A 17,655-nucleotide genomic window follows, 5' to 3' on the forward strand; every position below is an offset into this window, starting at 1 on the left:
TTTCACATAATTCACTCACTACCTTATTATTGATGGCTACAATACTTTTTGCAAGTCTAAGTAATATATTTAAATCATGCCAAATTGAATCATTCAATTTTTCCCCTTATCTTGTAATTCAAGTGTAGACTTAAATATTTTTAGTACAACCCAACACTTGATTGCAAACAAAACAAAAATAATGGTTATCCAAACTTAACACTTATTTGAAGGTTATGCAATGACACTTTACACTACTATTATTAATAATTAATTTAAAAGTTGATTCATTTCTATAATAATTTATAACTGCTTGATATTATAAAACCATTTTACATTCTGGGTGTATGAGGTATTTTCTTTAAAAAAAATTGTTAAGAAAGAAAATGAGATATTATTTTACTTTTCATTATACATAATGAACATTGTTATGAACTATAAAGTACTAATTTTGCAACCCACTTGAACACTTTTCTTTCACGTGATATAAGAAGTGAACGTGAATTGCAAGATAAAATAGCAACTATGAAAGTAGGAAATACGACAGAAGAAAGAAAAGGTAAACAAAAATGGTGTAACTTCTACTCCCATCAACAATTATGATTAGAATATAAAAAAAAGAAATAAAAAGATCTTTCTAATAACAGATGAAATCGTGACCATAAGATAAGATGCAGATGTAGCATTATGGATGGATGTGATGTGAGTTGTGGAAGAAGTTGAAGTCTAAGATTACGTGGAGGCATTGGTGACCAATAAGGAAAAGGCTTATGGTGATTAATTCTTGATTTCTGGTGGAAGTATCTTTCAGTTGGTGAACTTTCTACTAATGTACTTTGACTTGGTTAGTTAGAGGCTTTTCCATTTAGGATAAGACCTTGTCATAACATGATTTTAATTGATTTAGTATGCTACAATAATAATAATAATAATAATAATAATGTGTAACTAAACAAGTTTTATTAGTATTTTAATTTTGGTGTTATACCTGCTTATTCCCTTGCTGAGGTGGCAACACATTTGGTGACATTCTAACTGAAATTTAATTGTAATTAGGTGAGTGAAGACAATGACCATTATGGAAGGTTTAGTTATCAAGGATTCTCTTTTCTTTCTCTCCTTCTTTAGCATGCCATACAAAAGAGAAAAAGTAGGAAGACAAAAAAATAATAATGGTATATATATATACATATATATATATATATATACATATATATATATATATACATACATACATATATATATATATGTGTATATGAAGTGTCGGTTCCTTTTTTTTAATTATAATATGATTAACATTAATATTAAATCATAATTTAAATATAATGAGTTTTCATAGTGGTTACATGTCTTGTAGCTATATGTAGGGCACATAATTGACGTAGACAAAAAAAATTGTGTTTAATCTCTCACTTAGGTTTTTTAAAAGGCGAGAGTTATATTGTAGGGTTTTACTTTATTATAATGAAAGTTTCATTATGCTATATTATTTTTTAAAAGATAATAATTTTATTTTATAAGATTTACAAGTTAATTGATGATTTTTTATTTATACGTAATTTTTTTAAGATTTGAGGTTTTAAATTTTATATCACTTCAACATTCTTTAACAAGTATTTTATAAGATTCTGATGTTAGGACTATGACCATGACTTCTGAATTAAAGATGTAATTCTGAGTAAATAAATTTTGAGAAATATGTCATAGAGAAAAAAAAATCTAGTTTAAATTAATATTTATTGTGTATATGCATGTATTACATAACCTTCAACGTCATTTTTGTTGTAAATTTTAATCAAAGAAAATTTTAATCTCAATCCTAACTTCCTTAGATTCTAACGGAATTTGATGTTGTTGTAGAAATAATAAAATGACTTATGGACAAATAAAGCGGGATTACCTAACATAAAGATGTCTCTTTCGATATTACAAAATAAAACGTGGATAACTTTCCTCTTGTTTTATCTCATTTTGGCATTCATTTTAATAAAGTTAGTATTATCTCTTTTTTATTCACCCTCTCCTTGTTCTTACTGTGTAAGGTGAAGAAAAATGATTTGTCTTATAAGCTCAGTTTATGCTCCAAGGTACAATTAATGAGGTGGACAAAAACAATCGGAGGAAATTCATCTCTAGAAGATTTTTTCGATGTTTAAATCAATAAAAGTATTTAAGTGGGTATGAAAATTGAGTGAGTATTTCTTATAGTATTTTTTTATTTATTTATAGGCCTTTTTGGGTCTAAACTGTGGTGTTGAAAATATACATAAAATAAATTAAATATATTTTTGAAATATATTATTGAATCAATTATTACTATATAGATATTCGAGTTATATGGTTTGATTAATTATTACTATATAAGCATTTGAGTTATTAGGTCGCATGAGATTTGATTGGAGGTGATGTTTGATTTTACTGAACTACACTTGATTTGATTGTATTTTTATATTATTTTGTATATTACACATACATGTAGGTACAGAAACCCGTCGAGCTCGGATTTTGAATAGAGGTGTAGGTGGACAGATTTGAAGGATGAACAAGTTTGTAGTTTTGACTCGTTTAGGTTTTTCATAGATACTCATAGAGGTTGGTGTTTACACGACTCTCGTATGGTTGAGTTGGCTCTTTTAATTAGTATGATGTGGCTCAAAATGGGTTTTTGAATGTTTTTCAATATACATTAATGGGAGGGTTTTATTTGTAATGATGAGTTTTATTTTTACAAAGTGTTTCTATATTTTGACGGTTAATGTTCTACCTTCTTGTGACACATAATGTTAGGTTTTCGTATAATACGTTGCTCTAAGTATCAACGTTTCAAGTGTTACCGCTTTAGGTTCAAAGATTTTTGCTTTGTTTTATATTAGGCTTTCCTTTTCTTTTGTTACTTTTCCCCCTCTATCTTTTTCTTTTTTGTGTTTTGAAGTTTTTACAAGTTCTCCATTGTCCTCTATTATCATTTTCTACCATCTCCACCTAGGTACATTTTCAATGGCTTTTTCCTCCTTGCTTTTTTATTCTTTTGTTGCGAATAGACCTTTAGCGAGTATGAAAGTTGTTGGTATTGGGGAGGATTCTTTCACGAGTCATATTGGGTCTTTTCATGAGGGAAATTCCATTAAGGAAGTTTCTTTTCCTTCGTCTCTTGTCGTTTCTCTGATGAGGATGGTGTTGATCACCCTGTCTAAGGCTATTAAATGGAAGATTTCCTCTCGTGAGGAATCAGAAGTTGTTGGATCTTCCCTTGTCAAAAGAAAGAGAAAAAATAAGTTTTCTCTGATCCTAGACTCCGAGTACTTTTGGATTTTAGGGGAGGTTGTTGCTTACCCTTCTGACTTCACTTCTAAGGAAACTATAAAAGAGTTTATTTCCTCTTTCAACATTTATTTTGATAGTATGAGTGAATTTATCATTGCCAAGGATTGTGACCCTAGTGATAGTGTTTATCTGAAACTGAGTACCAATAGAAAGGATTTTACTTTTGTATATGAGTCTTCTTCAAGGAGCTTGACATATTATTTCCTTTTTCTTCTTTTGAGTGTTGGATGTTGACGACCATGAATGTGGCATTTAGTCAACTACATCCTAACAGTTGGATCTTCTTAAATACATTTCAAATACTTTGTCATTACCTCCAAATTTCTCCTACCATAAAAATGTTCATGTACTTTAACTAGTTAAAACATGACTCTGAAGTCGGTCAAATGTCTTTGAATGGTGTTTAGCATGGTTCACTATTCTCCATACATACATATTCCTTCCAAAACTTTAAAAGTCATTTTTTGAAACATAAGATTTCCCAGGACCTTAGAAAAAGACCATTTTTCTACCATGACCACACTCCTTAGTTCACACTGTATTGGCAAAGACTTAATAAGTTCAATTCAAAGGTTGAATACATTTTTAATGTCAAGGATAGGATAGATATTGATATCTTAAAGAACCTCCCAAGGCCCCTAAGCAACAAAGGTCTCTTAGTGTGCCTCTTGCTGAAGATCATATTTGTCTCTTCTTGAGTAAGATTCTTATTCTGAATTTTTCTTTACTTAATATTTTTGTTGTTTGTATGCAGACCTCATGGAAAAAGACTTCGACTACAAAAAAAAACTCTCTAAGTTAAAGTAGGTGTCCCTATCCACATTAAGAAAATTTAGCTTACAAATTTATAACAAAATGAAGATATGAGTTAATTTAAAATACATCACAAAAGAAGTTAAGCCCAATTAGCTAGATATTCCCATCTAACCTTTATAATTCATAAAAATAAAAGTGGATAAATCTCATTGAGTATTTTCCTTACCTCTAAAACTTTAGTGTAACATCTCAAAGTTTACAACATAATTATTCAAATAAATTTGTAACTAAATTAAACAATTTCTCAAAATTTCAAATTATGTTATATTCATGAATCATAATCAATATACATTTTTTCTAGTTTAAATTTTGACACTTACCATTATCATTCATTTATTAATTATTTTTGTAGATTTAGTATATTTTGAGTTCAGACTTATCACATAATTATAGTTTAAGTGCTCTGAGTCCCTTAAACGTTACGTTGGTATGGATAGTTGATAGTAGGTCATAATATGCCTCCATGAGTACAATGTGTGCACTACAAACCCCTTTGACATAAAGTGTAATCAACAAATATGTTGAGAGAGGAATGAATAAAGGCTAATAAGTTGACTATCATATTGACTATCATAAAACTTAAAAAAACAAACAAAAACACAATCATCGTCAGTAAAAATATCACAAAATTTATCTCAACCACTATCAACTATTACAAACAACTACCACCACTTAATAATGAAAAAAAAATACCATATTTTTTTATCATACTCAAAAGTATTATTGGAATTAAAAAAATGTATGAATATACAACGAAAAAGTGTAGAGTCGCATTGAGAATTTTCCTATAAAAATAATTCTTATAAAGAAGTCTTTTCACAAATGAGTCTTGAAATAATGTTTTTTTTTATATAGAAAGATGAAAAAGAGAAATTTATATAAAGAAGTCTTATGCACAATAAGTTTCAAAGTAATATTTTCATTTTATAGAAAGTTAAAAAAAAAAAAAAAAAAGTCTCAATAGAGAAGTTATCAATAAAAATATATTGAAAAAATATTTATGCAAATATTAATCGATGAAGTCGTTAAATAAAAATGTGGAACATCAACAGTTACAACTTGAACGTGTTAATCCCAGAAAAGTGACAGGTAACTTGCAATCATAACATAATATAGATTCATATAAAAATTGTAACTAGTGAGAACTGCTCAAGCAAATTGTCGATATAAATGGCAAACAAAATATTGAGAATGGTATCATTAATCACTAAAATTTAATGGGTTTCTTTGCTGTCTTTTTTTTTTCTTTGGTAATTTCTTGTCATTTATTTTTGTTTCTTGTCATTTATCTTCCTCGAACATTTCATTTTCTACTCATTTTGTTTATCATGTATTTTTAATTTCTTGTAATTACTATTTTCCTCTTGCGTTTATTGTTTAGTGTTCTCCACTTTCAAATTATTTACTTATTTGCTTACTTTTAACTTTTTAAAAGTTTTACCATTTATTCGATTTGTCAAGTTTTAAGTAGTTGTTCTTTTGTGAATTTCTTCTTATAAAATTTTATTTAGAAAGGCATTTAAAATTCTATTTTAATTATATTAAAATATCTTAAACACAAAATTAATTTTAAATGTGACCAATTATTTCAAGGTTTCTTTACTTATGAATTAAATTTATGTTTTTATAATTGTAGAAAATTAATCAAGTATGCTTAATTTAGTTTTAGAAATTGATTATGTCAAGAGAATGTACTTTGTTAATATATAAGAAATTTAACAAATTGAAATTTATAATTATAATACTCCTAGCTTAAACAAAAATAACCATAATATTTAATTATTGAATTTCGAAAATTTGCATCGATAAAACAAGTTCTCATCGAAACAAAATCTTAAACACGTCAGTGGACGTACGTTCTTTTCGGATGCACAATAAAACTTTTGTTCGATAATATCCGAATTATATATGGTACAAAAGACTTTTGCATTATAACTTGTATTTCTTCTGAAAAAGGTTATATGAACATGGGTGAAAATTTAATAAACAAATAAATAAAATAGAAAATCATACATTAGAAATACATGGTATTTTGTGATTTTTAAAAAACACTAGCTAAGATTTTAGCCTAAATTATATAGGTTTGAAAAATTTTAAAAGACAGTAAAAAACCCCATTAAAGTACATGGTATTGTGTGATTTAGGGATGAACTGGTAAATCATGATTGCTAATTCAAAATATGATTTAGTTTCTAGGTCTGTATTCCGCCAACATAATAACTCAACCATTAGCAAGAACTAGATGGCCAATAAAAAATGTGTTGCAGAGGATTAATTATATACTAGAAAAACTGGGTTCAACCCTATGTTACAACAAAAATGACCTCATTAACAGTTATTTACGAGGCCGAAGAATATTGACTTGTAAATGAATTTGCAATAAACAAATGTTCATTTACAATGAACAAATATTCAATCGCAATAATAATGGTAGCCCTTCCAAAGCTTGTCTTACTGAATTCTGCAGCCTTGTTCTTCTTGTCGGAGAAATATCAGGCCCCGTCTAATCCTCTACAAAGAAAAAGGTCAAGAAATGTTTTTTATATGGTAAGAAGCAAGCAATGTATACAAATGTAACTACATTCAGAACCATAGAATTAAGCTGCTGAATAAAATGCATTATAAGAAGATCAAATTCAACAATCCCCTTCAGATTATTCCTATTTGTTAAAAATGGCCTAATACCTCGGTGGTATCTCTAATGCGTAGGAGATCTAATCTTTCCGCAGGCCTCCTATTGGAGAGGGTAGCCAGCTGCAATCAAAGCCTAAATCAGAACAAAGCAATAAAAATAGTAAAAGGAGATGTTTTCACCGACAAAAAAAAAAAAGTTACCCAGAAACTAAAGCGTTCAGGGTCTTTTAATGAGGGCATCATTACTTCAACACTGGTGAGTCTCTCAAGTTTTCTTTGATCTGTATCATATTTCAGTAGTTTAGTATTGCAACAGTTCATTGTAATTTGTAAAGGTGAAAAGAGGAAAAATAAGGCCACTCCCACTCAGTAAAATAGGATAACAAAAACTATGGCATCACCAGAAAAACAAAAAACAAATTTCTGTGACGATGAAAGAAATAATAGTTCAGCTTCTGCCCCCACCCCAAATTTCGTCAAAAGGAAAGGCTGATGACCAGTATATCTTGGTTTTCACTATAACCAAAGTACAAAGAAGTCCTGGGTAAACATCATATACTTATGGTTTAGGAAATACCATGTCTTGCTGCTTCTTTAGCTCTTGCTATCCATGATCTAGCACTTTCAGCTGCATTACATGTCAATTCCAGTAACTGAGACCACATAACAAGTTATTACTTAGAATGATGGATCCATTTGTTGCAGTTTAATGTATTGAATATAAAGAGTCATCAGAATTATGGCTAAGCCATAACATTTAAAAATAATGCATCGAGAAATATAAATTTTGTAAGAGAATCAAAGATCTCTTAATTCAAACCACTATGGGTAGTTTGCATGATCTTAAGTTCAAACACCGTTTCCTCCATTGTACACCCAAAAAAAAATAGACCTCATTAGATTTCACAATTTGGTCAGAACAGAAGGAAAACTACCTGTTGCAGCAAAGCCGAAGTCAAACAAATTACAAACAATTCATTAATTAAAGTAAATTTATAATACTCAAGAATAAAATTTATACATTTCATCCATAATAACTTGTTGACAGCTTCTTTAATTGAACTGTTAAATTTACCAGTCTATTAACAAGAGTATTATCCACCACTCTATCCTATGAAGCCTATTCACTTCAAGCTCTACATATATGCTGATAGTCCAATAACCTAGAACATTCATACCAAAATTTTAGAGAACTTACAGTCTCTCTTTCAGTACTCCCTTCTGGTGCCGTAATATCCTGCATCCATTCAACCTCGGCAACACGATACCTGCACAAAACATTAAGGAATAAGGCCATGTTTCCATGAAAGAGAAACAGCCATATCAACAGCTAGAATTTGTGAAACATAACACCCAGAGACAACGCACCCATCTTGATCCCACGATTGGACGATACGAAATCTCCTACGACTTTCAATCTGCACGTAGCAATACTTGCTTACACGTTTAAATATTTACAAATAAAATTAAAGAAAAAAACAAGTCTATTGTAAGAGAATCCAGATTAGATTAGAAAATTCTTAGGAGCCTCCAAAGTATCCTAGGACCACTAACCCCAGTCCAACAGTGACAAAATAAAATGAGAAACAAACACCATGACTACTGACTGTTAGAGTGAACTTGTACAACTAGCCAATTGTCTACAATATACTCAAGTCCTTCGGGCAAGCATATAAATATACAAGAAAAGTTGTAGATTTCAATAAATTGCTTTCAGCATTTATCAAAATTCTCAGAAAATTTTACAGCGTGAGAAAAGTGTAGACAGCAATAATCATGACAATATCTTTATAATCAAGAGTTACTAACTTTTACAATCAACAAAAATCATTCCAACTCTTAGAATTTGGACTGAATATCTAACCAAACCTACAAAAGACTTGTACGGTAAAGGCTACCCAAGCCTTATACGTTCTACTTCTTTCATATATCTAGTGACTAAATGACCACCCTTGAGGCTACAATTAATACAGCCCCAAAAGAGACCACAACTACAGCAAGCAAGGAATGACAAGAATTAAGGCAGCTTTCCAGCACTCCCCACCTTATAAGCTCTATTTTAGTCAGGTATCTGTGTGACTAAACCACCACTCTCAAGGCTACAATTAAGGCTGGTTACCAAAGAGGCTGCAAATAAGGCAAACTAGGGGTGACTGCAATTAAGGCAGATCCAACACAGAATAATCTCTACTTAGTTTCAGAAAATGATTGCTGGATATGGTTTGGCCTAATTCAGCTAACACCAGTACAGCAATATCTCATCATTCATGAAACTCCATTGACAAAGAAATCCTCCTAAATAAATCTACATAAGGAAAATCCAAACAAAATGTTGACATAACAATAAGATTGTATTATTGAGATTGTGATAAGATTATTGAGATTTTGAGATACAGGCTGAAATTGAGTTAAAATATTTCATTGATTTAATTTTAAGGGTAATTAGACCAAAAATCTTGCAATGTTCTTTCCCTAATTATAGGAGATATCTAGCACAAAACTTCTATGTAAATGATAGGTTTAGGAGATCCGCCTATGCAAGTTGTTCACTCAAATATTTTTCGTTTTCTTTGTTACAAGTAAGAAAATCCTATACCTTGTAGTTTTTGGGTTTGGAAAAAGAGAATTTAAAGACAGGAAAATTGTTTGATATTTTGTGAATCTCATCATATTTAGAATCAGAGTAGAGAACTATTCTTAGAAAGTAGAGAAAGAAAGAAATCCCACCAAGAAAGATAAAAGAGAGTAGTTTCTTGTTATTGAAAGTTGAGAGAAAGACACAAATACTTCCAAATTTCATATTCATTAATAAAGTATTATAACTAGAGCAAACAAGTATATATAAATACATAGAGAAATCGGTTAAATTTTCACCTCTATATAAAAACGACCATCTGGAAGTGGTTCACACCTACAGCATCATAAAAAATATTATTTCAACCAAGTGACATACATCTGAATGGATTTCATGATAGGAAGGGCATATGCTTTTGAGATTTTTTTTTTATTTTGACATTAAAACTATGCCAAGCCAAGCACCTACTCGGTGATTTCTACTTCACAGGCAAACTCAGCTAAGGAACCTGACGAAGAATCAAGTATAGCCTACAAGATCAAAAGACAAGTCACACAGTAACAGATAAAAATGGCCAGTACTATATAGCAAAAGAGGGAGAAAAGGGATAAGTGAATAATCTACCATTCCCATCCGATGATTGCCTTCCATTATTCTTCTTACCTGTTTTATTTAAAAAATATATAATAAATAAATCAGAGATATGATGATGACATTCAGAGTTTCATACTATTTGATATCAGTAGTTTAGTACCATTTATAATTAAGTTAATGAATTAAATAAGCCAAATAAATCCCAGATTAGTGCAAATTTGAAAACCATAAATATAGATCAGACAACACATAACCAGTTACCAGTCCATTCACTGCCCTCCAAGTGTTGCAATGTTGCACTGATGTTCGTACAAGAGTAGAAAAGTAATATATTAAGAACACAATTTGTCCTCTACTGTATTTAAAGGGTAAATTACACTTTATCCCCCAATAGTTTTACAGCTTGAACTCACCCTCCAATACTTTTTGCACAACTGAACTCCTCAAAGGTTTGGGTTAAATTGAAAATTGTTATATTCACAATTAAAACCATGGTTAACAAGCCTAAACCAATAGGTAAATTAAGCAAAGATAAGAGAATTTAGATTTTCATTTTAAACAAAACTTCAGGAGGGTTCAGTGATACAGAAAAAAAAAAGGTATATGAAGTAGCGAAAGTGTGAAATTACAAAGCATTAGTGTAGTTTACCGTTATTTTAACTAGAGAAGAAAGAACTAAGTTCCAACTTTCTAATTTAAGTGCTTCACAGTAGTCAATCCTAGAACAATATTTGTAATTCAAAACAAAATAGTATTATTTCATGAAAAATTATTGTATACGAATAAGAATATTTTCAGTATTTTCACAAAATTTATTGTTAATTTTTTTCATACATTTTGAAAATAGAAACATTTTTTGAAAATTTGATATGTAACAATAAAAAAAAACGTCCAATTAAAAATATCCACAAGCATCCACCTCGCATAGTTAAACACAATTAATCATTTCAATAAACTCATAACACTACTAAACACTTGGGAGGCATATTTACTACTACTGCCCCAAATACAAATTGGCAAATTGCATACAATCAGGTTGGGTATGAATGAACTATTTCTAGCCCATACCCATTTTAAGTGAAACAAATCTACTAATTCTTTGATTCAGCAAGTAAGATAAGAGTTGAACTAAAAAATAGATTCTAGAGTTATGGTGAACAATTTCAATGATAGGCCATTGACATTCCTAGTACACAAAATGCTATCATGCATACAATCATACTGAATTCGATGAGGTATTTCCTGGTTTTGTCTTGCATTCATTTACTTGTAACCACTTCTGAGGCAAAGTTAGCCACCATTAGACATTTTAATAACTTCATTACACTATTCCACAAGTACAGTTTGATAATTGTATACCCATATTCATTTACTCTTAACCACTTGTAAGACAGAGTTAACTACAATTAGACATTTCAATAACCTCATGACACTATTAACCACTTTTGAGACTTTTAACAATTAGTTCCATTAGTAGTCATGCACATTCCGATAATTGTCTACAATAACAAAGTAACCATTTTAAGGCAAAGTAGTTACTACCATGCTAACACTTGAGGTTAAAACCAAGCGCGATAGGTGGACGCAGGTAGGAGAATTCCAAAGAGTGATTTGACCACTGAAGAAAAATAACTAGTATATGTTTTTAAAATATTTATAATAAATCAAATAGTTTAATTGGTATATCTTCCCTCCCAACTCCCAACTACTCTCCAACATTAGGCATATGCGCCTGAAAAGACCCTACTGTTTCTTAACTACAAACCACAAGAAAACTAATCACCAACTAGCACATTCAAGATAAATTATATTTCATTTTTTACCAACTCACCATTAGTCTATACCGAGGTTCAAATATATTGAGCGGAAACCTTTGACATGGTATGACAACATCCATGACAAAAAGAGGGAGTAAATCAACACCAGCGTTGATTAAACCATCCTGCTCTTCCTTCCTTTCAGCATATTCCTCAGGAAAGTTCTTTTGTATGATGTTCTTCAACGTCACACTAGAAACAATTGACAAGATATATTAGAAAAGTAAGAAAATGAAATCTGTTAGAATTTTGACCAAAATATCTGAAGATTAAACTGAACAACACATACTGCCCAGAAGAATTGCATGTTATAGGTACCAAAGAGCTTCACCAATAACCAGAATGGTGTTTGAATCATGCAATTTTTTGTCCTATTAATTTGGGGGCAAACGTTGTCTCAATTTCATTAAGTAACTTCCTACCTACTGCCATGTGTTTGGCTGGCTTTCAACCTATTATAGTTATAACAGTGACTAACTATCCCACAATATACTACAAGAAAAATAAAGTAACCCAAAGCTTTCATGCAGTTTCCATATAACATTAGAGCATTGTAGAGATTATAAACAACTCACCTGATGGAACATGTTCTGGGACTAATAAACAGAACTGTCCTGCACAATGGGCATCTGTTTCCTAACACATGAGGACAAGAATCAACACAGCATAGAATACATAGATCACTGTAGAAAATTTAATCAACAGAAGATATCGCTAACCACGATCCATTGACTGAAATAGACATGAGCGACAAAAAGAATGTCCACAAGGGGTTGTGACAGGTTCGTACAGTAACTTCAGGCAGAGAGTGCAATCAAAATCATCATTACGCTCGGGTTGTCCATGTGTACTCGTCCCTGTTGAACTAGATGAAACTCTTTCTATATTTTGAAGAGAAGCCCGAAGAGAATTACTACATGATATTGAGAGAAATGGAAAAAAAAAAACTAGTGACTTGTGATATAGTACGATAAATGACTATTGCAAAAACTCTATATTCAGATATTCCATCTAAATTTAGAAAACAGGTATACATAACAGAAATACACATACATGCACATGTATTATAAAAGAAGGCAAGACTTGCAAATGTGTAATACCTAAAAGGATCAACTTGAAGGCCTGAAAGAATAACATCCCGGGCTTTTTCATATTTCTCTAACTGTGAATTTAATACAATACCATATCAAGTTACATTCAAAAAGAACATCATAACATAATACAACAAAAGTAGGGAAGAGAGGCATATGTTAGGTACAGACAAAAGGTGGGAGAATACTCCCGAACACTAACATGAGCTAAAACACCAATGCATAGGAAGGAAGTAACACTTATAGGATAATATACTTCATTAAAAAAACATCAGGAGCTACCCCTACAAATTAAAAAAGCGAGATTAAATGGTAACACAGCATGAGAGCCTTACCAGGAGAAGAGCATTGGCCTTTAAAAGATATGATTTTGCTACATTACTTTGGAGTTCAACAAGCTTTTCAGCATCCTTCAAAGCCAACTGGAAATGGTTGTCACGAATCAACTTAATATGAGCACATTAATTTGGAAATACTATTATATATCCACTCGATAAATATTATGCAAAGTGAACATACTTCAGCAAGTGTTGTGGGTTCAAGCCCACTCAATGGCCTACATTCTGAAGATGATGGTGTTCTGCTAATGAAATATTGGCTAATCCTGATGGGAAAATATCATGATTGCTGTTAGACCACTGAACTATACGAAACTGAAGCAAAATTATTTGGAAGATGATCAAGCAATTATGTTTGTAAATGAGTAATTCAAAAGAAAATTGTTACACTATGCTTAACCTAATATAAGCTGCACTTCGATTGCTGAGGATGATTGGATCACCTGATTTGATGTTATTGGCTCTGGAGTAAAAATTGATTGCCTGAAATAATGACGAAGGCAAACATTGGAAAGACATCGTATAAGCATTAAATTTCATTGAGTGTGAAATAATTCCACAACAACCCTTTATTATGTTCTGCAATAAGGCTAGTAATGAATGAGAAATTGCATCTTTGTCCAAATTTGAGTAGTGTTTTTCAGGAATAAAGCATGTAAGAAGTGGGAAAACATAAAGAACGCAGGAACAGACTTAAGCATGACACTTAATGTTTCCCAAGCAAAGCATGATGTAAAAGTCGTGAATTGACTAATGGACTATTTATAGTATATTATTCAGGGTTTGTTGCCAACACCAATTCAATTAACTTCCATCTAACCGGCCAGCAGGCATGAGAATCAAACTCTAGAAGAGAGAACGTCAACGGAACCCCACCCAACTTCCCCTAAAAAAAGTGTATATATTAGCAAACGAACCTCTTCCATTCTGTTCTCTCGAAACGCAGCATTGCCGTTCTGCACAAGCTCGTAAACGTAGTGTATTGTATCCCATGACAAATCTTCTGCCTTATTTTCCTGCAACCCAACCAAAGTTCAGAGTTCACAATCAAACTTACATAAAAAGAGTAGCTACCGAATGCTCAAATGAGCCGATGGCCCTAGTTAGATGAATTCTCCGCAAGACTTCACAGAAGAGATAAAACAATTAAAATGAATCAAGTTTCTCTTACGAGTTAAAATAAACTTGTGCACTAGGAATTGTCTCATTTAACTTCTTCAAAAAGTAACTGAAATTATAGGTTGATTTCCTCTTAATTCATTTTACCTTCTTATTTTCTACACTGTCATTGCCACACACCAAGAGTGCGAGGAAGGAACCAATGTTTTTGAAAACATAAAATTAAGTATGTTAATTAAAAGAAATAAAAACCTAATCACATTTCGAGTGTCTTTTCCTGTCCTCGGATTCACCACCTGAGAATTAGGAGTTAAAGGGAAAAAAGTAAATTGAGGAAACAAGAGGAGTTGTCTTTTGGCATGTTATTCGCAGAAAGTGGACGTGAAAAGAAGAAAGAGGCAAACGAAAGAAACAAGTCGGAAGAAAAAAGCTGTCCACAGCTACACGGTGAAGTAAAAAAAAGCAAACGAAACGAAAAAAAAAACACAAATCACCAATCACCAATCCTCCACTCGAGTGAAATCGAATTCCTAAAATCACGAACACCAAAAATAAAAGGCACGCACGCACGCAGCAGGCATTGATGGAAAGACATTCGTAAAACGTGACCTAAAAGTGAAAACAGCGAAAAGGAGAAGTGATCGTAGAGAAGCAATGCGCGTGGGAGAGAATAGGGACTGACCAAAACGTAGTCGTCGACGTCGCGAAGGGTTTGGTCGAGAGAAGCGGGAGAAGGGGAAAGAGACGAAGCCATGGAGAGAGCGTTAGAGAAGAAGAGAGAAGAGAAGAGAGTGAGAAATGAAAAGGAGATGTTATGCTTTTGTGTTATGTAATGATGTGATGATGAGGATTAGGGTGGTTAGGGGCATCGTGTTCGAGCGTGGCTCCTTCGTTGCATACACGGACCAAAATCCACTACGTGTGAAGGGAAGGTGAATTCAAAGTTGAAAATGAGAGAAGAGAAGCAATGGGATGGGATAGGGTGGTTTGGTTGTGTTTTCTGGAGACGAAATTGTGTTATACGTGGAAATATATATACCCCGTGTGTTGTGTGGAGATTGTGGGTGTGTTTGGAAGTGAATAGAAGCAGTGGAGCTCCAAAGCCACTCAATTTTTATGCATAGTTTCTATCACTTTCACCCACCTCTCTATCTACTCTAATGTTCCCCTCTTGCCCAATAAATACCTTTAATATTATATTTTTTTCACTCTTAAAATGTAAGTTCAAAAATAATTAAAAATAATATAAAGATGGTTAGAAAATATGCTTGAAATAATACGAAAAGTATTAAATAATATAAACAGAGAATTAGAAGAAGAAAAAATCTTACTTAGCATTTAGTGGATGAGAAGGATACAGCGCAAGCCGTCTTTTATACTTTTTGACTTTGGTTTCGAAATTGGAACGGCAACCGTCGAAGATGAGAGAAGCATTGCGTGACAAACACTATCCAACAACGTTTACCAAAGCCACAACAAACCTTATTCCCCAACTAAAAAGAAAAACAAAACTTCATTTATAACTTTTATCTCTATGCACATTCTGGATAAACAGAAATCTTAAAAAGTTGTTATAAATATTTTTAAAATAATAATATATTGAAATAAAATATTTTAAATTTTTTATTATTTTAAATTTTTTACTTTAATTATTTATCTAGATAATGTAATTATAAATAAAATATTAACGGTATATAATCAATTATGATTTACATAGATTATATATACTAAACTATCTTTCTAAATTGTGGTATATGACATTGAATAAAGTTTAAGGTCATTATATTTTGTTTGTCTTTTGTAATTATTTCTTTTTGTTTGTTTTCTGTGTCTTTCATTCATTCTTACATAAGTAAAACTATGAACAAGAGATAAAGGCTTAAAATGGTGTTAAGAAGATGAACTTGTTGACTTTGTAAATTTTTCCACATCATTAAAAGTAAAATAAAATAATTTCTCTCTCTTAAATTTCAACTCCTTTTTTGTTTCCATTTAGTAGACTGAAAAGAAGGATTGAATAGGAGAAGGAAAAGAAATATATATTTTCTATTTTAAACGATTGTGTAAAATTTTAATTCCATGGATCTGAAGATGATGTGTTAACTAGTGTTGTGTTTATCCAACCCTTTTTTTCTTAAGAACTTAAATAGATAGAATCATTGTATTTAAATTATTTTTTATTTATTTTATTACAATTCTATCATAGTTTATTATAAGAAAATGATAAAAGGGTAATTGAATTTAGTGATAAATACGTAGTCACTATTTTTGTTTTAAATAAATGAGACTGTTTTGGTGTTAATGACTAAATTATTATTAGAAAAATTATACATAATGACTGAATTTAGTGGAAAAAATGTAATTACTTAATGGAAATTTTCTTTTATATTTCTGACCTGATATGATATAAACTTGAATGAGCCAAACTCTAGAGAGTAGAAAAATGATGCATGGAAGGGACCACTTTGTGGATCAAATGTGTGCATATATTAACCATTTATTTTTGTGTTAATTGGACCATTCATTTGATACTGTCCACAAATATTCCCTTTAAGTTTGGCTTTTATGGTGGATAGGATTGAAAATTCTCTTGAAAAAAGGAAACAGATTAATTACTACTGTTATCATTACCAACAACCTGATAAGATCATCATCATGATGATGAAAGAGTGCATTGAGCCAATTGTGGAAATCACATGCAATAATAAATCTCTAATACCTCTTTTCCAATTTTTTTGAGGTTTTAATCTTATTAGTTCTAACTTTAAAATTATTAGTTTTAAAATTTAAAATCCTTTTTTCTCAAATATACTCCTATTTAATATTGTACCATCTTCATATCTTTATAAATTTTAGTCTTTTTATTTCTAAACAGTTATTCAGAATTTAAAAGTTTAATTATTACATTTAATTATACTCTTATTTTATAGTTGCTATAGTTGAGATAAGTAGAAATTTATAATATGATTTATTACTTCTAATAAGATATTATATAAAAGGAATTTAGTTCAAAAGTAGGTACTACATTTTGACCGACTCGTTACTAGTATGTCAAAAAATAGGATGCGACGGGTTGATTCGTCAAGATTATATGGATAGAATTAGTAATTCGTTCTGTCAGAGGATGAGTTGTGAGATGGTGGACTACTTTCTTTTAAAAAAAAATTATCTATTTACTTAATTATGATAATTGATATCATTATTTAAACAATAAAAGTATACGGAAGAACAATAAAATTGAATCAAACTTTAATATTTTAATAAAAAAAATTTAATGTCTAATAAAATAAAACAAATATCAACAATACTTCAATAAAATGATGTATAAAGAAATTAATGCAAATAGATGTCTATATCAAACATTGACC

General features: G+C 30.9%; 1 protein-coding gene across 2 annotated transcripts; it reads right to left on the minus strand.

The window, feature by feature from the left end:
• Window positions 1–6,362: 6,362 nt before the first annotated feature.
• On the minus strand, window positions 6,363–15,416 carry LOC137820586 (uncharacterized). Of its 2 annotated transcripts, none has more exons than XR_011082652.1 (18): window positions 14,970–15,416; window positions 14,086–14,184; window positions 13,569–13,651; window positions 13,350–13,434; window positions 13,166–13,252; window positions 12,840–12,901; window positions 12,459–12,652; window positions 12,315–12,375; window positions 11,754–11,931; window positions 9,953–9,991; window positions 9,797–9,858; window positions 9,628–9,664; window positions 8,122–8,171; window positions 7,952–8,021; window positions 7,331–7,381; window positions 6,955–7,034; window positions 6,805–6,873; window positions 6,363–6,630 (listed from the first exon to the last, which is right to left on the minus strand). XR_011082652.1 is itself a non-coding variant. In XM_068624733.1 (18 exons), exons 1-18 carry the CDS (start codon window positions 15,039–15,041, stop codon window positions 6,571–6,573), a joined length of 1,464 nt encoding a protein of 487 aa, XP_068480834.1. In that variant the 5' UTR covers window positions 15,042–15,416; the 3' UTR covers window positions 6,363–6,570. The 2 variants fall into 2 exon arrangements, 1 of the variants encoding a protein (XP_068480834.1); XM_068624733.1 differs by having other exon boundaries at window positions 7,331–7,406.
• Between the last annotated feature and the right edge of the window lie 2,239 nt (window positions 15,417–17,655).

The sequence above is a fragment of the Phaseolus vulgaris genome, chromosome 9 (genome assembly GCF_000499845.2).
Source record: "Phaseolus vulgaris cultivar G19833 chromosome 9, P. vulgaris v2.0, whole genome shotgun sequence".
Classification (NCBI taxonomy): domain Eukaryota; kingdom Viridiplantae; phylum Streptophyta; class Magnoliopsida; order Fabales; family Fabaceae; genus Phaseolus; species Phaseolus vulgaris.